We start from the raw sequence: 21,169 nt of genomic DNA, 5'->3' as shown, positions 1-21,169 counted from the left end.
AAACACTTAGCTCTAGAAGGAGATGTAACTGTTTCTGATTAGAGTTTCTGAAGAATAGAGTTTGGGGAACAACAGATCAGAGGGGGAGAAATTAATGTTAATACACAATGTGAACTTAATTGGATTTGTTGTCCACTTTTCCCTTAATAATGCTCCCATGAACATACAGTACTTGGTTGTAATTGAATCTACATTCCTGGAGCATTATTTAGTGCGCGGACTCTTCCATCTTCCATTTTTCCTTTAAATAATTCTTTTAAATTTTGGATCAAGGTTTTGCAACAAAAAGCAGCTGACGTTTGAAAGATTTAAGAATGACAATGAATGCTATACATTTCAAAGTTTAATCCAGGACAGGACAGGATTTAGAAAAACTCCACTCAAGACGTGCAGGACCAGAAAAATGGGTAAATTCCCAGTTCCCACGGACAGCTTTGGGGCCTGAAAGAAGCCCGAAAGGAATCTGATAAAGAACTCTGAGTTGACCATGAAAAATGCTTCCCTGGAAAAGCAGATTGCCAACAACGAGATAGAAAAACAAATAGTAAAAAAAACCAAAAAGGCTCATAAAGGCACAGAGACAAATTAGGAAACAGCTTTCAAAGGAAGGAAAGTCTGCAAAGCACAAAGTGAGGCCCAATCAGTCAAACGCCACTGGAGTGCAGGATTCACCTGTCTCTGTATTCACAAACATTCTGAGAATACTCTCCGAGAGCTTCTAACTTAGCCTAAAACATTTGATAAGGAGTTTTAGCTTAGGGGTGATTTAGGAAAGTTCTGAGTAAGGAAGGGATATAAACTTTAACCTTGGTGAGGGAGTGTGGTGTGGTGACCCCACTTCTAGGTATGACACATTCTTGTAACAGATGTGATTGGTTGTCACACCTTTTTGTGAGCCTGCAAGGTGTGGACACCCAGCAGAAATGAAATGAACTGCTGACTGTTAAAGTGTTGTCATTGTTAGTGTGATCACTGTGCTGATGGAAGGTTGACAGACCCAAGTCATCACTGCTGCTCTGGTGCATTTTTCCAGATTTCCAAATATCCAAATCCATATCTTAGTGTTGTGATCATTTTATCTCTGGTGTTTGGTGTTAGCTGGGAAATGTGTGCGTATCCCTAATGACATCAACCACATGCATTATCACATGATTTCGTTTACTCACTGTCATCCAGTGTTTGGAGAACTCCTCTGCTTAAGAAAGAGCCTCTTACAAGTCCTCCCTAGGAGCTCTTTTAGGGTCTGAGATGCTCTGTGAATAACATTTTTCTTCACAAGGACCTAGTTTTAATTTTAAGGGAAAATTCTAAGAAACATCACAATTCTAAGATTTTTTTTTCTCTAGGAGCAACTCTTGGTACAAGGAAGCTTTGTGAACATGGCCCCAGTCCACACTACATATTTGGCCAGATGGGGACTGGAGCCGGTGACGCACCAGTTCCCAAAGTAGTTCCCTATGGACTGAGCCACTGCTGCCCCAGATGCCCCACTCAAGCACCCATTCGGAAATTAATATTTCCACTAAGTGTATTTCACCAGTGTTTGTAACCTCGAGCAGGGATTTGGGAGTGTTTTCAGGGGTGGATTTAGTGATTCTGGTGCTCCAGGCGAATTCCATATTGCTTTACTTTACACCCCTTTTCTAATTAGGAATGTTGATATTGACAGTGTTAAAGGACACGTTTTTTCTTAGGTTAAGCTAAGTACTGATAGTAAAACTCCTGCATTCCAATATTTACTTAAACTGAAGAGTGAGAAACAGGCATTATCAGTACAACAAAATTACATTTACTTAACTTCTTATCAAGTTTCCCACCCATACACCTCTGCAACCACACTGAGCAGCGCCACTTAATGCGACCCCACCGATTGGCTCGCACAGTTGTCAGTCATGTTGTAAACTTCCCGTCTTATAGGATTAAAATCAAGAAAGCTTCGAAGCTTTGACGAAGCTTATAGATGGTCATGAACCCCAGGTTGGGGACCAGTGTCTTATACATCTACTGATAAAGAAAAGCCTGAAACGTGCATTATTTTTGCTGAATTTATGGTACTTTAATGTTAGTGACATTATAATTTATGTCATTTAATATATTACTTATATTAATCTGTAGTAACTGAAATGTTTTCAACTAAAACCCATTAAAATCAAGAATGGAGACCTTTGTGGTCCTCTGCTGCCCCCGTGTGGTCGTTTTTTTCTACACTGCACCCCTGCACTCTGAACCCAAGTGGTATCGTCCATTCATGAATTCAACATGGAGGAGCTGGTGGTGTAAAAATCATTGCTGTGAAATGTTGAATCGGGTCCGGGGGAGGCGATAAAGTCATTGACAGAGTGTTGTGGATGAATTCATGAACGGAATGCGGTAAACTGAGTCCCGCGACTAGTTAAACCCTCCGAGCAGCTGGTGACGGTTTAACTGTGATGCATGAGTTTCCGCTTGTCTGAGCTGCTCGCGCTGACCATGCAAGTGTGTCAGGTTGGTGAGTTCATGTGAGCTCTGTGTGTGTGTGTGTGTGTGTGTGTGTGTGTGTGTGTGTATGTGTGTGCGCCAGCTAACGCAGATGGACACTGGACAAGTGACCGGGGTGTACGGAGAGGTCAACAGTCTCCCTGTGCCTGTTTCTGCCCATGTGAGTGAAGAGCAGCTCCCAGAGACCCGGACATACACCGTGACTGCTGGTGAGGGGACAGTATTGACTTTATTACAAACCACTTGAAATGCAGTCTTCTAAACGTTGTGTTTGTATTTATTCTTGTCACTTTTGTTATTGAGGTAACACACTGCATTAACCAGATAGCAACAGTGGAACTTAAGTGGGGTGGATCACACAACTCAAGCAAACTGCAGTTTGGTGGTACCTGGAAAATAATACAACCAACATTTGTTTGTGGGGCCAATGTGGATAGTCAGTGGGCTGAAAAATGAGCCATATATGGGACTGTTCATGGGTTACATATCAGCCCCATGCCAATTGCCCACATGGGGGGGTTTACCCAGATGGGCCCTGGATAAGATGTCCATTTTGGGCCCACACCCACTTGGTACCCAGGCAGCCCTAGGTCCCCTCGATCCCCGGCTCTTCCAGTCCACCTGTCGGAGTATCCTCGGGCAAGATACTGAACCCCAAACTGCTCCTGATGGCTGTTCCATCGGTGTGTGAGAGCGTATATAACTGCAGTCCATTTACAATTTACATTTGTCAACCCATTTACTAGTTGCACGAGCCCCACACACAAATGCTGGCTGGGGAGAAAGGATACATTCAGAAATCTGAAACTGTAAAAGGTGATTCAGAAAATGATCAGCAGTAATATAAATAAAAACAGTGGTCCTGTTGTATTATAAAGCAATTGCATTTTGAACAGTATTTAAGTTTCTAATCCAAGGTCTGAATTAGGGTTGTATAATGTGAGAAATACCTGGAAAATAGTCCTTGAAAGTCTGGAAAGTTTATTACACTGTGTATTATGAAAATGCTGCAAGGCACAAACAACACAGTGAATGATTTTACTGTTCTTTGAGTCTTACCAGTAATGTCCTGAGGATGGCACTTGAGGGCAGGCCATGGGTCATCAATATCAAGTTAAATGACAGTTGCCCAAAAGGTCTCTTGAGGTCAAAGCTGACATTTTGGGCTAATTATGCCACAAAACTCAATAGTTTATCAATCTCAGTGAATTTGAAACATTGCTATGTTATTGATAACTGTGTGGATTTGTTTATATGTCTATAAGTGATAAAACATCAGAGAGTCATTAAAATGATGAATGTCCAAATCAAATTTCATGACAGTCTGGTCAGTGGTTGTCCATTCATCTTCCTCTCTATAAGCAATTAAACCTCAACCAGGAAGTACATAATGTAGACAATTACAGAGACCCCCATTTGCTTAGATTTCAACCAGCCAGCATGAAAAAAGAAAATCCCTGTGGGAATGACTGTGTCCTCCAGCATTTCTTTAGATTTCGTGACAACCTGTCGGTCAAAGGCGCTCTGCTGCTGACAACAGTGATCTCGTCTTAAGGGTTTAACAAGGTTTACTGGGTAAACCCATCTGTTTCTCTGGAAGAATACCATTCGACCTGTCTGTGGTTTATTGGACAGTATATTGGATTGTAGGTTCAGGGAAGGACGTTAAGCTCTGCTTCATAACACAAGCAAGCATCCTCATTACAATCAAAGCTCACAGTGACAGTATACAGAATAATACTTCTTTAGTCCAAGTTCCTAAAACACATACACATTAGGTTGAAGATTTTGCCTCTTTGGCTGTGTGTCTGCACCTTTGTTTCACACAGATGCTTATAATTGAAATAACTGAAGATCTCTTTATTTAATCCACATTCTTTTATTGTCCATGTTCAGAGTGGACACAGAACGACCTGGTCCGAGGATCCAGACTTCGCTTCTCGCAGCAGTGGACTCTGATCACAGACAGCAACGAGCACAAGAGCATCAGGACTGTTCTCCCACCTGGACCCTGTGTACCTGTGTCTGGAGAGTGAGTACACACACACACACACACACACACACACACACACACACACACTGGTTGAGGGCGAGAGGCTGTCAGCAAATAGTTTGTTGGGCACAGGGAAACAGAGATCTGTGTGGGTACATGAGACCCTAAAAAAAGAGGGTGGATCACGGGGAGCACCACCAGTTGGTCCAGGAGCTTCGCCTCCATGATGGCTGTTTCAAGTACTGCACTTGTATGCTGCCACGCCTGCTGTTTTCTATTGAGATCATGGTAACTGGAGTTTGTGAAGTCGTATAGCTCTGGGTATCTAGCAACTGCTACCCCCATTTTCTCTGTACAGTTGTCATAAAGGGAAAATTAACTATAGAGACCAAAACCGTTTTTCGTACCAGGCTGTTAATCTGTTTATTTATGCTGTAAAGTTGGGCATTTCTAAATGGGGTCTGTGGTGATTGACTGATTTTGGAGCCAGCCTCAAGTGGCTATTCAAGGACCTGCAGTTATTGGCACTTAGTTTGCTTCATATTTCAGCCCTGGTAATTGCTGCTTCATGCTCAGCAGTGATTGTGGAAGTGAATGCCTACCCCAGGCTTCATTTTGGAGTGAACTTTGTCCACTTAGCGTTTTGCCTCACTGCATTTGGTTTTTTGTTGCGTTGTGTTTACAGTTTTACTTTCTGGCACCTGGTTGCTCCCTTTATATAACGTCCAAAGGTTGCAGTCCATGAACGCCCTGAACACAGTGAAATAAGAAGAAAAAAAGAAAACACAGGCAGAGGGCAGTATCTCTGTGGATAAATACACCTCCTCACACCATTACATTTGTATGAGTCTATACCTTGTTTTGTTTTTTGTTTTTTTTTTGGAAAATCCTGTATAGTATATCTTTAACTCCTCACCTTGCTGCAGTGATGCAGAAGCACAACATCACTATGGGTTAGGTTACAGGTGCAATGGAACAAATTGTTAAACCTTTAATCACAGAGTGAGGTGAATCATGGCTTTTAGGTGTCTGTTTAATTGAATCCAAACCTGCTCTTCAGGTTACTGAGTGAACTCTCTCCTGTTCGAGGCCGGAGGGCTGTTGTCAGGGAAACAAGTGGCCACCAGCTCCTCGAGGTGAGAAAAAAAGAGACTGCAGTATCCTCTGTGAGATCAACATTTAAGCATTTTGACAGACTGTTGTTGTTTATGGTTGTTGCTGTTCAGATATGGGACCACCACGGCCTCAGGAAATCCCTCAACTTGACGGCTCTCGACAAACACGGCCGAGTGTATGATGATGGTGAGATGGATGTTGTGTGTTTTTACATGTTTGTTCATGTTCCCCCCAAAAATAAAGAGATCATCGCTGAGTCAGTTTATGTGTGTAAAGACTTACTGGTGTGTGTGTGTGTGTGTGTGTGTGTGTGTGTGTGTGTGTGTGTGTGTTTCCAGCTCAGTTTGGCTGTCTGTCATGGTCAGAGTGTGAGAAGAAACTGCTGTATGTTGCTGAGAAGAGCAAGAACACATCAGCAGAAACACAGGATGGGGAATCTACATGCAAGAAGGTATCACACACACACACACACACACACACACACACACACGCAGATTGTGAATCCAATTGTTAAATAAATTCTTAAGCCAAAATTACATTCATGTCATTAAGAACACTGAGAAGTGTTGATGTGTACATGTCACTTATTGTGTGTGTGTGTGTGTGTGTGTGTGTGTGTGTGTGTTATTGAGCCCGCACAGGACAGGAGCGTGTACTGTGAAGACTGGGGTGAAGCTCTGACCAATAAGAGTGTTCCAGTGATTTGTGTGGTGAATCTGCAGAGCGGCTGCATCAGTGTTCTGCAGGACATCCCGCCTGATGTCTCACCTGGACAGGTGAGGACAGACACAGAGGCTTTCAGCTACTGTCAAGTGTGAATCAGTGTCCCAGTGTGTCTTTGTGCTGAAGTACAAACTGATACAAACAGGAGGATGTCCTCTTGGTTGTTTTTTTTTTTTATGTGTCAGTTTTGAATGTTTTTTTCCTATAATTAACGTCTTACACACGTCTGTGTGTGTTTGTGTGTTGTCCTCCAGGCTCTGTGGGCTCCTGGCAGTCAGTCAGTGTTTTTCGTTGGTTGGTACCATGAACCCTTCAGACTCGGACTGAAGTTCTGCTCCAACCGCAGGTCAGATGGTTTGTAGTCTGAGACAGCTTTAAAAACAACAAATTAAGCGCTAAAATAAACAAAAATAATGTCAAGTAAATTTTATTTATATGTTCAAAAATCAGAATTTTTGATTTGGATAAGTTAAAATGAAAAGAAACTTGACTGAAATGATTATGGCTCATTATTTCATCTAAATCTCCCCCTTACCCACATCCTTTAAAGGAGTACTTCACCCCCCAAATGACCATTCGTACATCAGTTACTCTCCCAGTGTTACAACACTTTGGTTTTCTTGTGTGCCTCTGGTGGATGAAGAATCCAAAAACTGAGAAAATTCTGGATGAACTGAAGTATTTGGCAACCATGTTTAACAATAGAAATACTACATACAGTACAGGCCAAAAGTTTGGACACACCTTCTCATTCAATGCGTTTTCTTTATTTTCATGACTATTTACATTGTAGATTCTCACTGAAGGCATCAAAACTATGAATGAACACATGTGGAGTTATGTACTTAACAAAAAAAGGTGAAATAACTGAAAACATGTTTTATATTCTAGTTTCTTCAAAATAGCCACCCTTTGCTCTGATTACTGCTTTGCACACTCTTGGCATTCTCTCCATGAGCTTCAAGAGGTAGTCACCTGAAATGGTTTCCACTTCACAGGTGTGCCTTATCAGGGTTAATTAGTGGAATTTCTTGCTTTATCAATGGGGTTGGGACCATCAGTTGTGTTGTGCAGAAGTCAGGTTAATACACAGCCGACAGCCCTATTGGACAACTGTTAAAATTCATATTATGGCAAGAACCAATCAGCTAACTAAAGAAAAACGAGTGGCCATCATTACTTTAAGAAATGAAGGTCAGTCAGTCCGGAAAATTGCAAAAACTTTAAATGTGTCCCCAAGTGGAGTCGCAAAAACCATCAAGCGCTACAACGAAACTGGCACACATGAGGACCGACCCAGGAAAGGAAGACCAAGAGTCACCTCTGCTTCTGAGGATAAGTTCATCCGAGTCACCAGCCTCAGAAATCGCAAGTTAACAGCAGCTCAGATCAGAGACCAGATGAATGCCACACAGAGTTCTAGCAGCAGACCCATCTCTAGAACAACTGTTAAGAGGAGACTGTGCGAATCAGGCCTTCATGGTCAAATAGCTGCTAGGAAACCACTGCTAAGGAGAGGCAACAAGCAGAAGAGATTTGTTTGGGCCAAGAAACACAAGGAATGGACATTAGACCAGTGGAAATCTGTGCTTTGGTCTGATGAGTCCAAATTTGAGATCTTTGGTTCCAACCGCCGTGTCTTTGTGAGACGCAGAAAAGGTGAACGGATGGATTCCACATGCCTGGTTCCCACTGTGAAGCATGGAGGAGGAGGTGTGATGGTGTGGGGGTGTTTTGCTGGTGACACTGTTGGGGATTTATTCAAAATTGAAGGCACACTGAACCAGCATGGCTACCACAGCATCCTGCAGCGACATGCCATCCCATCCGGTTTGCGTTTAGTTGGACGATCATTTATTTTTCAACAGGACAATGACCCCAAACACACCTCCAGGCTGTGTAAGGGCTATTTGACCAAGAAGGAGAGTGATGGAGTGCTGCGGCAGATGACCTGGCCTCCACAGTCACCGGACCTGAACCCAATCGAGATGGTTTGGGGTGAGCTGGACCGCAGAGTGAAGGCAAAGGGGCCAACAAGTGCTAAACACCTCTGGGAACTCCTTCAAGACTGTTGGAAAACCATTTCAGGTGACTACCTCTTGAAGCTCATGGAGAGAATGCCAAGAGTGTGCAAAGCAGTAATCAGAGCAAAGGGTGGCTATTTTGAAGAAACTAGAATATAAGACATTTTTTCAGTTATTTCACCTTTTTTTGTTAAGTACATAACTCCACATGTGTTCATTCATAGTTTTGATGCCTTCAGTGAGAATCTACAATGTAAATAGTCATGAAAATAAAGAAAACGCATTGAATGAGAAGGTGTGTCCAAACTTTTGGCCTGTACTGTATATCACAATGATATAATTACATAATATCACTCATTCAGTTTCATTGTGCATGAGATATGCTGAATCAAATCAGAAATGGAAAATGCAGAATAGTCGCAACTTAGCAGGAAAAGCAGAAACAATTTTAAACGTAGTTTACTGAGCCATGTAAAGAGAGTCAAGTAAACAAAAGTTATATAAACTAGACAGAGGAAATTACAGTCTGCAGTTTTAATTTTGTGTCTCTTCTTCTTGAAATTCTGTTCCAGGTCAGCATTATTCAGGCTTGACCTGGATGGAAACTGTGGTGAGCACATTTGTTTTTGACTCCTTGTTAATGAACCACACTCACACACTCTCAGTGCTCTGCTGATCTGATCCCTGTATGTCCTCCTCCTTCCAAACCAGAGTGTTTCTCTGGAGACAGCCTGTCAGTGTCCTGTCCCAGGCTGAGTCCAGATGGGTCCACGTTAATCTACCTGCAGGGCCGAGTGTTTGGTCCTCACAACCAGTGCCTCAGTCTGCAGCAGGTACGTTGTGTGTGTGTGTGTGTGTGTGTGTGTGTGTGTGTGTGTGTGCGTGTGTGTGTTTTTGCGTGTGTATCTGTGTTTTCCTGTTGTTAATGGTGACTGTTGATCTCCCACAGTTGGACCTGAAGAGTGGGAAGACATCCACACTGTTGGATGTTGTCAACAGACCACAGACTGGTAGGTTAATGTGGCTCTAGGGATGGCAAGGTTTTTTTTTGTTTTTGTTAAGACACATTCACAGTCCCCAGAGGATGAATCCCCCTGACCTCATCTGGTGTCACCATGAGGTTGGCTGTGAAATCTGGTACACATATCCATGTCCCCGTCAGGAAGAACTGTTTAACTTTGGTGATTCCCTGACATTTTATGTTGTGCCATCATCAGGTCAAAATCTTGACTTGCTCAGTAGTTTGGTTTATGATCAGTTTCCTGCAAGACTACTGACATTCCCATCAGCCTCATCTGTTCTTTATATGTAGTGCCAATTTGCAAATGTTAGCATGCTGACATTCCAAATCAAGGTGGTGAATGTGGTAAGTACCTGCTAACATTTTCATTGTGAGTGAACTTAATGCCGACGTTAGCTTTTAGCTCAAAGAACCAATTTGCACAAGTACAGCCTCACACAGCCACTAGTTACTTTTCAGGGTCAACCCTATGTTCCCTCAGCACCTATGATTTTTTTCTCCATCCAAATTAGGCCATATGTTCCCTCAGCCCCATGTTCCCTCAGCCCTACGTTTGTAATGTTATGTTTCACCCCTGTAATAACATGGACAACCTTAACCCCTAACCTAGCTGGCTTGGATGCTGTGGGAACAGAGGGCTGAGGGAATAGAGGGTTGAGGGAGCGTAGGGTACTGGGAACATGAGGCTGAAAGAACATAGGGTTTAGGGAATAGAGGGCTGAGGGAACATAAGGTTAAGGGAGCATAGGGTTGGGGAACATATTGCTGGGGGAAAATAGGGTTGAGGGAACTTAAGGTTGAGGGAACATAGGGTTGAAGGAACATAAAGTTGAGGGAGTATAAGGCTGAGGGAACATAGACATGCTCCCTATTTTTCCTCACACTTTGTCTTCTACAGTGTAAAGAGGATCATGGCTGTCTAATGTTTAGAAAGGAAACTTTTGGACATAGTTTTTATATAGGGTTTATATAGGGTTTATATAGGGTTCCCAGTTTTTATATATTTTCTCTCCATGTCTCTGTGCTTCAGGTGAGTTTGCAGGTGTGTACGAGGCTCTGCCCCCCTGCTGCTGGTCTGCAGACAGTCAGAGAGTGGTGTTCAGTAGCGCCCGCAGAAACTGGAAGGTAACAGCCACATGTTTAAGGAATAGTTTAGACATCGCTAATTAACACGTCTTATGTCCTTTGTGTAATCAATACATAACCTGGCTCTAGCTACATAATCAATACACAGACATGAGAGTAGTGTTGATCTTCTCGACTAAATCTCAGCCAGAAAGCAGATATGAATATTTCACAAAATGTTGAATTATTCCTTTACATAAAAATTCAATTTTTGGTAATATTTAAAAATAATTTTGTGTTCATCACATTGATGTACGCACACTTTCCATGACTCATTTGTTCTCTCTCTTTCTGTCTCTCAGGATCTGTTTATGATCGACAGGACATCAAACAAAGTTACCTCCCTCTCTGATAGTAAGACTCCATCCTCTCCTCCACCCCTGCCTACTCTCTCTCTTCTTCCCTCATCTCCATCTCTTCCTTTCCCTCCTCCTCCTCCATCTCCCTCCTCTCACCCTCCCCTCTCTCCTCTGCTTCCGCATTCTCCTTCCTCCTGTTGGCCTCCTCATCCTCCCCCATCTCCTGCCTTTATTCCTTATTCTGCTCTTGCTCCCCCTCCTCCCAGTGATACTCTCTTTCCTCAGTCATCTTCTCTTCCTCCTTCTTCCCTCTCTCCTCTCCCTCCACCTCCCCCGTCTCCTTTTCCTCCACTGCTAGTTCCTCCCTCTCTTTCGGACTTTCACCTTCCTCCTCCTCCTCTTCCTGATCCCCCTACTCTCCCTCCTCCTTCATCTTCTAATCTTCATCATCAGGAGCACACGAGAGAACAGGAAGGTACGACAAGACCAACAGGTTTAATGTTGCCACTAGCATCCTGTCGGGGAATGTCAAAATAAAAGTCAAAAGTTGACAGGAGCACACTGAGCACCAATGATGATACAACATTAAAAACAAATGCAATTTACAGATTGTTCTTGTTGATATTTATATTTTAAGAAGTGTTCAGTTGAAGTTTTTATTGCAAGACCTGAATGTTGCTGGTAAAGTACACTTAAAATGAATATAATGTAATTATTCAAAGTAATTTTATTTATTTCAAACACATCTTCTCCATGTCAATATCATCAACATCTGCACTATTTAAGATGGGTGCTGTAGAAATGTACTTCTGCTATTTGTGAGTCAATGATCACACAGGCTTGTAATTAAAAGCCACTGGTTTATTATAAATAAAATAACCAGGTGGGAGGAGGGTGAGACATGCTGAGCTTGCTTGCAAGGCAGAACTAGTAGTAGATAACAGAGCACATCAATCTGTCTATAAATTACACACACATAGGTATGGTGGCTCCTATTAGACAAAAAGGAGAGTCATTTAGCCAAATGATCTACAGGTACATCATTTCAGAATCTGTTTAAAAACTTTTGCCTGACCCTTATCTATGTTTTTGTTTCTCCTCTTTCCTTTCTTTCCTTTCCTTCACCTATTCTCTCTCTCTCTTTACTCCTATCTCTTGTTGCCTCCTCTCCTCTGCAGGTGTCTCTGATCTTTCCAAAGTTTATGGCAGCTGGAAGCTGCTCACTGTCCAGAAGGACCTGATAGTCGTCTGCTGCTCCAGCCCTAACATACCTCCCACTCTGGTCAGACACACACACTCACACACACACACACACACACATAAAGCATGAAAGAAACGACCCCAAGCATTAAGCCAAAATACAGTGTAATGCATTGATAAAGTTGCTTTCCACACATTGATTAAACTCATTTCTGCTCATCAGAATTAAATATTTTGGATTTTTTTTTTTCATGAAAAACATCCTGTCATGCTTTAAAATGGTTTATCAACACCTTTTGCCCCATTTACTGTGTGCAAGTCTATGAATGTGCTAATTAGCTCATCCTATCAGCTGCTGGCTCGCAGCTTGAGCAAACCTGCTCAGCTTCAGTCTGCTCATCAAACACACAAACCTGTGCTTGTTAACAGTTATAGATAACATGAGCCTTCACCTTAATTACGTTATCGAACAACTAATAATGAGTTGCTAATGTAAGATGAACTTTGTTCCTTACTGCCAGCTGACAAGTTGAAGTGAACATAAAACTCAGCTTACAAATTACTGGCTTCTCCTCTGATGTCCCTTATTTTGCCGTGGTGTCATAAACCCCACCCAACAGGTTGATTGGTTGTTGTGATGTAACAAACCCTGGAAGGTAGAATCTGTGCTTTTGAGATAGTGGAAATGCTCAGCCTGCTTATTTCGTTCATGATATGTCTTTCAGCACATCACAAACAGTAGATAGACACAGGTGGCAGTAGCTCAGTCTATAGGGATTTTGGTTGGGAACCGGAGGGTGGCCTGTCAAGTCCCCGTCCGGACCAAAATATGGAGCGTAGACTGGTAGCTGGAGAGGTGCCAGTTCACCTCCTGGGCACTGCCGAGGTGTCCTTGAGCAAGGCACTGAACCCCCCCACCGCTCGGAGTTCCTGTCATGGGCAGCCCACTCTGACATCTCTCCACTTAGTGCATGTATAAGTCCTGTTTGTGCATGTGTGTGTGTTCGGACCTGTGTGTAATTGACAACAGAGTGAAAAAAATTTAATTTCCCCTTTGGGATTAATGAAGTATATAAAATTTAAAAAAAATTATCAAGGTGTAAACTGGAGGGGGTCTTTAAACAAGATTATTCAGATGAAAAATGACTTCATCTGATTTCTTAGTTTTATGACTACATGTATTTGTGTGTTTGTGTGTGTGTGCACAGAGGGTGGGTTTCCTCCCCTCAGCAGGTGAGGCTGTGACCTGGCGAACCCTGCAGCAGCCCATCATGACCTTTGACTTCCCCTGCACAGTTCTAGATATTAAACCACCACCAGAGGAGGAGAACACACAGTACTGTGAGCATGAGACACACACTCATCCATGCACACACTGTCACAGTCAGAATGATGAAGATCAATCACTCTTTCAATTTGAAACTTGTTGTGATGTCAAGCTTTCTCTCTCTCTCTCACCAGCTGGTTTAGACTTCGGGGCTATCCTGGTGAAACCATCACGCCCCCTCCATGAGGCCAAGATACCTCTGGTCGTCTTCATCCATGGTCTGTGTTTACTTATCTGTGTGGTTGCTGTATTTCTGTTTTCAGGGTGGAAACATATTAAAACATGTTTCTGGATTTATTATGGTTTTATTTTGTTTATTGTTTTTGCTCCCCCAGGTGGCCCCCACTCTCAGTTCCCAGCAGAGTGGAACGGCACCACAGCTGGACTGGCTAAACTCGGCTTCGCTGTGCTCATGGGTGAGACACAAACACGGACACAAATAAAGGAACACTTCACCTCCCATATGACCATTTGTATATCAGTTACACTTTGAAGAGAGCCTAGATACGTTTTACTTTTTGTTCAATTCCTCTTCAGAAAGGGCAATTTGTTTGGGAAGTACTGAGCATACAGCTGGATAAATGAGACATGGATTAAATGTGGACCCCTATGACTTAAATTCATCAAGAATCTTCTCAGTTTTGGGATTTTTTGTTCACTAAAGTAATTTAAAAAAAGCAGTTTTCCTCAAAGATACATGTAACACAAGGTCAGCAATTGATATACAAATGGTCATTTGGGAGGTGTGGTGCTCCTTTAAATTGTCAGCTGGCTGTAGCTTTACATGTCAGATTTAGTATACAGGGGTATTGATCTTCCCAAAATGTTGAAGTGAAATGCAGATGGAGGTTTATGTGCATTTTGCAAACGTCACCAAAGGATGTGTTTTACTGTAAAAATGGTCTGTCTTGTTGTTTCTTGTTTTATTTTGGTGAAAACCAGTAAAAAACTAAAACAGTAATCCCTTTAAATTCACATTAGCAAAGGCTTTTCCATTCCTCTTTTGATTCAGCCCTCTCAAGCTCTCATTTTGTCTCTGTATCTAGTGAACTACCGGGGATCTACAGGGTTCGGCCAGGACAGCATTTTGTCCCTGATTGGTCAGACTGGAAGCCAGGATGTAAAAGATGTGCAGGTACTGGATGGAGTGAGAAAAAAAAATCTGTGCAATATATTGATGTCTTGATTTGGAATGATTATGGAAGAAAAATGACAAAGTACACGCAGGTAGAAGGCTGGCAATCTTCTGGTCAGTCACATGTTTATCTATAAACAGCTCCACATCACCCTTCACCTGAGAATGATTTGTATTTTTCCCAGACGGCCGTGCTAACTGCGCTGCAGAGGGATGTCAACCTCGACCCTGAACGGTTGGCCGTGTTTGGTGGTTCTCACGGGGGTTTCCTGTCTTGTCATCTGGTTGGTCAGTACCCAGAGTTCTACAGAGCATGTGTGGCCAGGAACCCTGTCATTAATGCTGCTACTTTATTGGGCACCAGTGACATAGTTGACTGGTGAGACACACACGCAAACACAACAGCTTGTCCACACATGAGCTTTAGCTCCACTGCAACACACCCAGACTCGTTAAAGTTTGAATGTCCTCATCCTCTCTCTGTGTCTCCAGGCGCTACACCACTGTGGGGATACAGTATTCATACGACCAGATCCCCACTGCTGAGGCCATGGCTACTATGTTAGAGAGGTCACCCATCGCACATGCTGCTCAGGTCAGACACACATTTGTACTAATAACCAACGTACTCTTAAACCTGAAGTTATAACCATTCTGCAACTTATTGAGCTGCTTTGTTAAGAAGCCACATTAGCAGCTTGGAGATAGACATTTTCATTAGACTCCAAATTTTCTCTAGAGCTATGCATCTGTTCACTTCTGAGAGCCACAATCCAACAGGTGGTGGGAGATCTGACTTCCACCTCATGGCAATATATTTTTTGGCTATAGTCATTAGGATTTCTAAGAGCTTAATGGAATGGCTAAGTCTGATATTAGAATTTAAGAGGCTGCCCAAAAGGCATACTCACGAATGTATTGACAAAGTGACGCCATGGATTGTGGATAAGGCATCACAGATCCCCTGCCAAAAGCCTTGTAGTTTACTACACTGCCGGGTGGAATGAAGGAAAGTGCCCTCAGATAGACCACATCTAAAGCAAATCTGGGTTGAACTCATGAAGCTTGGAAGGGGTGATGACGAAAATTGAACTGAATTAATCTGTATCTTGAGTTTAGTGTACAATAGGGGTGTAATGGTACACAAAAATCTCGGTTCGGTATGTACCTCGGTACACAAGTCACGGTTCGGTTTTTTTTCTGTACAGTAATGAAAAAAATAGACAACTATTAAATATCTTTTACTTATTGGTAACCTTATTAAAACATACCACCACAGCAGTTAACTCTTTTTACACAATTTTTGAATGAAACAAATATATCTAAAATCCTGCTTTTTCACATTGTTTGAATGAAAATAGAAATATAAAAGTGAAAAATAAAATCCTGCTGTTTTTTTAACACATTTTTTGAATGAAAAATATAAATATACATTTCTGCTTTAACAGTTTTACTCAATTAAAATAAAAAGTATAGTGCAGCTGGTCAGCTTTAAAGCCTGATCAGATTCAGTTTTACTAGGAACTTACTTAGCTTTCCCACTTTGTTAAAGTGCAGTAAACAAAACATGGTTCAATATCTGAAGTGCAGCTTAAACGATTTTACTCAACTCCAATGGCGTTGGTTATTTCTTTAGCACGATGGTCAGGGAAACGCTCTTTCTTTTTAAACGATGACGATATCGTAGTTTGCACCAGATTGCTTTTTCTAGTCGTGCCGGTTAACGTTCAAACTCGGGTGGTGTCACTTTAGATGCGTTAGCATGTTAGACGTGTTTCCAAGTACATACCCGACCGCTGTTCTGCAGTGTTGGCACACTGCTTTTGTCTTGTCCACTTGTTTATTTCCATCTTCGTATTTTACCCTGAAACCAAGTGATCTCGAACGGAGGACTTAAGGTTTGCGGGTGGGTCTTCAGGTTCATCAGGCTCACTTGCCATGTTGTCAAAATGTGAGAATGCGCTGCACAAAGTGAAAGCGGAGATTTACGGTCGGACTCGGTCCGTCACTCAATTATGTCCGTCCGTAGATATTTTAAATGGTTCGGCTCGCAAAAACGGAATTAAAATAAAACAAAATAAAATAAAATAATATCCTGCGCCCAATAATTCGGTACAGGGTCGTGCCGAACCGAAAGTCGCGTACCGAATGGTTCGACACAAATACATGTACCGTTACGGCCCTAGTGTACAAGTGACACCGTTGATACATAGGTTTCTCCACAGTGCAGGATCAGTCTCTATATCTAAATCCCTATCCCACCTATGTCTAGAACTTTCCGGTTCAGAAATTGAGATAAAAGGTAACAGGGCTTCATAAACCTTGGAGATGGTTCTAACCATTGGTTGACAATTTCATTCATCCATCTTTTAATTGCCTTTGTCAAAATGAGTCAAGTGCCTCTGGGTGAAAGTCCAGATTTCTGATATTACAAATCTTTAAACCTACCACTGAACCTAATCCTGTCTTTTAACTTCATACTTGTATTTACCTATTGGCAAAATGTAGATGAACCTATGTAGACCACATCTACTGCTTACCTTTATACTTACCTGCAAAGCTTGAGTAAGGAAAAAGATTTGTCCCAAATCTTAGTCTTAGATATGGGTAAGAAATGAGCTGGAAAAGGTCTCAAAAAGCATGCAGTGTAAGTGTCTGATGCTTGTAGACGCCCTGGTTAGAGTGTTGGCTTTGCTATTCTTACAGTCTTTTCAGTAGTGGCTTAAAAGATTTTGTTTGCTTTGCAAGCGGTAATAGAGAAAAGGCCAAGGGTACATAAAATTTTTCCACTCTTACAATCTGTCTGTTAGATTTCTGTGTTTATTAAGTGTAAGTGGATATTTTGACCTTACTACTGAACAAATTAGGATTTATTCAGAGGGGACCAAGGAAATTTATAGCAATTTTACTTGGAAATCCAGCCTATATTTTTCTAAAGACAGGATGTTGTCATGGGCCAACGCAAGCTTGGTTTCATGTCAGTGGGTTTATCTGTGTGTTTGTTTTTTAGATCAAGGCTCCAGTGTTGCTGATGCTAGGGGGCAGAGACAGACGAGTGTCTCCTCACCAGGGTCTGGAGCTCTATAAAGCGCTGAAGAGCAGAGCATCACCTGTCAGGTACAACAGAGCATTCATTACATACATCCAATAAACAAACCTGCACAGGCATTCCTGTTATTTTGTCCTCACCCTCATCAACACTAATAATTGTTATTATTAAGACTAATTTTCGCTCTGGCCATCGTTCTCTATGTCCATCTAGATTGTTGTGGTTTCCAGACGACGGACATTCTCTGTCCAGAGTGGACACACAGGCTGACTGCTTCCTCAACACAGTGCTGTGGCTGCAGCAGCATCTCTGAAGTCACACACAGCTACACACACACAAAATTAGTTATCTTGCACATACCTTTGCCATTTTAACAGCAAAAACACATTCTGTATGTTACAATGTATTCAGTTTTGGTAACACATTTCTAAACCAAAGTATGTAATAAAACAAAATCTTACAAAACCTGTATTAATGTGTAGACTATGTCATGTTTGGTTACCCAGTGCTACTTAAAAAAACTATCTCGGACTATTACTGTCACTTTTATTTATTGTTATAATAATTTTATTCCTTACTCATTTGCCAAGATCAGTACTTAAATTTGATGCCTGCTCAGACTGAGTCACATCTGCAGTCTTACAATATTTTATGAAAATACAACAGAGCAGGCTGGCAAAAATGGCCCACCATATACAGTAAATGTAATGTGTACAATGTCCAGCAGATGGCAGTCTCTGCCTGTTCTAAGCATTCTCCTTTTCCCTGAACTTTTATCCTGTTAATCATTTTACCTTTTATCATATCAGCTTTATGATATGTATGTGTATGTATGGTTGTTTGGTTGTTTTAGATATCTTAAACAAAATATAATGGACATGGATGAATCAGTCTGCATGCATAATGCACATTAAAATGTGTAGCTCTTTTTAATGCATGGAGACCCTTTTCATGGCCATAGTATCACCCACTTCCAAAAAAGGGGAAAAAAGCCCCAGAGACCCAGAGCTCTAACTTATACAAATTTAAAACTGTGACATCTGAAGCTTTGTAAGCACACAGACCCACTGCAAAGCTGTAAAACACCCAAACCACTCGAAATCTGATCTGGAGCCTCTAATTGAGGCCCTTGACCACCTTCCTCACGGGGCTGCCCGAACAAATAACCTACTGTAACCCTTCAGCCAAGTTAACAGTTACAGACAAGAGCTGACGAAGCAATCTCTTCCTGTCTCTTTCCCTCAACCTCTGGGTTTCTTGTTGTGACGATCAACTCCTGAGGAAATTATCTGGCTTTATTGCTTCACAGATATTTACATCTCCTCACCAGACACTTGTTTACCTTGTCATGCCTCCATTTGGCACTGGGAGAGTCGTTCCCACAACTCTGGATTTTTTTTCAATCATGGACTTCCCACAAGTTCTGGGGTCAACATTACAGAATTGAGTTCTCTACCACTCAGAAACCAACCTCCCGTGCAAACTCCAGCTTAGATCTCAGAACTTTGTCTTCACAAACAAACCCTGTCCTACTTTTTTTTTTGTTGTTGAAAGGACAAAATGTGAAGTTGGTGGCCTTGTTGAGACTTGATAGTGGCCTTGAACAGTCCCACCACTCTCACTTCCCAGACAAGTGGGCATTCCTTCAGTCGACACTGGCGACAAATGAAATTCACAGATGCAGATTGTGAAAAAGTGCGTGAGATGAGAAACTGAGTTGGTTGATATCTTCCAGAAGTTTCCCCTCAGCGGTCTCACCCTGGCGTCCCAGACATGGCGGTGGTGTTAATTGTCCCCTCCACCAACACATTGCTCTGTGGCCTTGACTGCAGCTGCTGCCCAGTGAAGTCACTGCGATGTGGGTGTTGGGTGAGGTCACCAATTTGAGCGATGGAGGGAGAAACGGATGGAGATAGGGAGAGAGAGACCGTTGATGAGGAGTCGAGTGATAAAGAATAGAGGAATGAGACAGAGGCGACTGGGTGTTCGAGACAATGAATGAGCTAGATAGAGGGAGAAGTTCACGGCGCCCCGCCGTGGTATTCTGCTGTGTGGGCCGGGGCACAGAGATGAAGCATTGTTGAGAGCTGAAGACAGGGGAAAGACTCATGCTCACGCAGGGTGTATGTAGGAGGTAGACAGACAAAGGGAGGAAAGAGTGTGAGCGTGCTTTCTGATGCTGGGGGACAAAGAGCCTTTTGGAGTTGGTTTGTTCTGGTGCTTCCCCTCTCCAGCCGGCTGCTGAGAAAGACAGAGAAAAGTGGAACAGCACAGCAGAGGACGACTGAAAAGAGCTGAATACAATATAACAGAAGAGAACCAGGTTAGGTTACATTATCCAGCAAACAGACCTCAATAAGTGAAGGCTTCATTCCCAAGAGTTTAGACTCAGCAAATGTCACGGCAGATCTTCCTATTAGAAGACATTTTGGCCTGAAGATGGTGCTAGAGCTGAGCTTATTGAACATGCCAATGAAAAGTGTCTAATCTTTGAGCAATATGTAATTTTATGGCAATTTTTATGCAATTTTAGTTTTTCACACAAGTGGACACTTTGTCCTGATGTTGATTAGAAGATCACCCAAATCATTAGTCATAGACATAGTAGTCTTATTTGGTGGATTTGTCCTTTAAAAGGCCTTACCAGGGGCAAGCATAGATCAGTGGTTCCCAACTGGTGGGTTGCAGTCCACAGGTGGGTTTCGGATCCATTTTGAATGGACTGCAAGTGACTTGCTAACGTTTCAGCTTTGTAAAAACACAGTTTATTTTTAAGTACAGTGAATTTCCAGCACCAAGCTTTGTTTTGAAGTGCCGTTTCCTGCTGTAGTGAGTAATGAATAGCTACTTAATCGAGGCGGCAAACTAGCTTGAGACGTGGCCAAACGCAAGTAGGACGCTTAATATATTAGAATGTGTGGACCTTGAACTAATGACTAAGGAGAAATCTTGACCCTGTGGCTGGACCAGTTGGGATCTGCATGCCATAGATTTTAAAATAGAATGGACGACATTACAGCTCCCCAAAACTGAAGGGCCCAAACTAAAAGATCAAAGTACATGTTAAATACATTTTCCCAAAGATGGTTTCTGTCATTTAAGGTAGTTCTTATCATGCTGATGTATGTTCAAGTGTTTGCTTTTTTGATTTTGAATTTCTCTAGTTATTTGATCCTGCAAAAAGAGGGTCTGACGTCATGACTGATGACTGATAGCTGCGTGTGCCAGTAGCTGTGCTCGTGATCAGTGGCGCTGCTTGTGATAGCTCGTATGTCCTACTCTGGCTCCAAATGAAGTCACCAGTGCAAGATGGCAGCGGCTGTATGCGGGATATTTTGGCTTCATTTTTGCACATTGGAGGGGAGGGGAGACGCATTGTCCATCTTTATATACAGTCTATGGGTACAACCAAGTGGCAACCTCCCGGGCTGAATAGTAAAGCCATGTGGAAGGGCCAAAAACTGCAGTCCTTTAAATGGCCATTAGGCCAGGCTCAAAGTTACACATATTTAAGGGTGTTGCGGCTCCGAGTAACAGGCTGTCTGCGAGGCGTTGCTACATTCAATGAGTCAGATCCACCTCTCACTCCTCCACAGCTCCACCCTGTTGTCTGAATATAGTCATTTCCTGCTCCAACAAAAAAGACAGCGACGGCTGAAACACCAAACTTGTGGCTTTA

At 42.4% G+C, this 21,169-nt stretch overlaps 1 protein-coding gene across 2 annotated transcripts; it reads left to right on the top strand.

Moving 5' to 3' along the window:
- The first annotated feature begins 2,234 nt into the window (after positions 1 to 2,234).
- On the top strand, positions 2,235 to 17,961 carry apeh (acylaminoacyl-peptide hydrolase). Of its 2 annotated transcripts, none has more exons than XM_033629745.2 (21): positions 2,235 to 2,687; positions 4,375 to 4,510; positions 5,532 to 5,607; positions 5,698 to 5,773; positions 5,926 to 6,038; positions 6,229 to 6,363; positions 6,565 to 6,656; positions 8,907 to 8,944; positions 9,046 to 9,167; positions 9,284 to 9,344; positions 10,386 to 10,480; positions 10,783 to 10,834; positions 11,958 to 12,061; positions 13,188 to 13,320; positions 13,441 to 13,524; positions 13,642 to 13,722; positions 14,353 to 14,441; positions 14,627 to 14,820; positions 14,934 to 15,036; positions 17,452 to 17,558; positions 17,704 to 17,961. In XM_033629745.2, the coding sequence occupies exons 1-21, from the start codon at positions 2,546 to 2,548 to the stop codon at positions 17,801 to 17,803; spliced, it is 2,133 nt and encodes a 710-aa protein (XP_033485636.2). In that variant the 5' UTR covers positions 2,235 to 2,545; the 3' UTR covers positions 17,804 to 17,961. The 2 variants fall into 2 exon arrangements, with proteins under 2 accessions (XP_033485636.2, XP_033485635.2); XM_033629744.2 differs by having other exon boundaries at positions 6,220 to 6,363.
- Positions 17,962 to 21,169: the final 3,208 nt, after the last annotated feature.

This window comes from Epinephelus lanceolatus, chromosome 8 (genome assembly GCF_041903045.1).
Source record: "Epinephelus lanceolatus isolate andai-2023 chromosome 8, ASM4190304v1, whole genome shotgun sequence".
NCBI classification, from domain to species: Eukaryota; Metazoa; Chordata; class Actinopteri; order Perciformes; family Serranidae; genus Epinephelus; species Epinephelus lanceolatus.
Note: the sequence above shows the minus strand (reverse complement) of the source record. Positions and strands in the feature narration are given on the sequence as shown.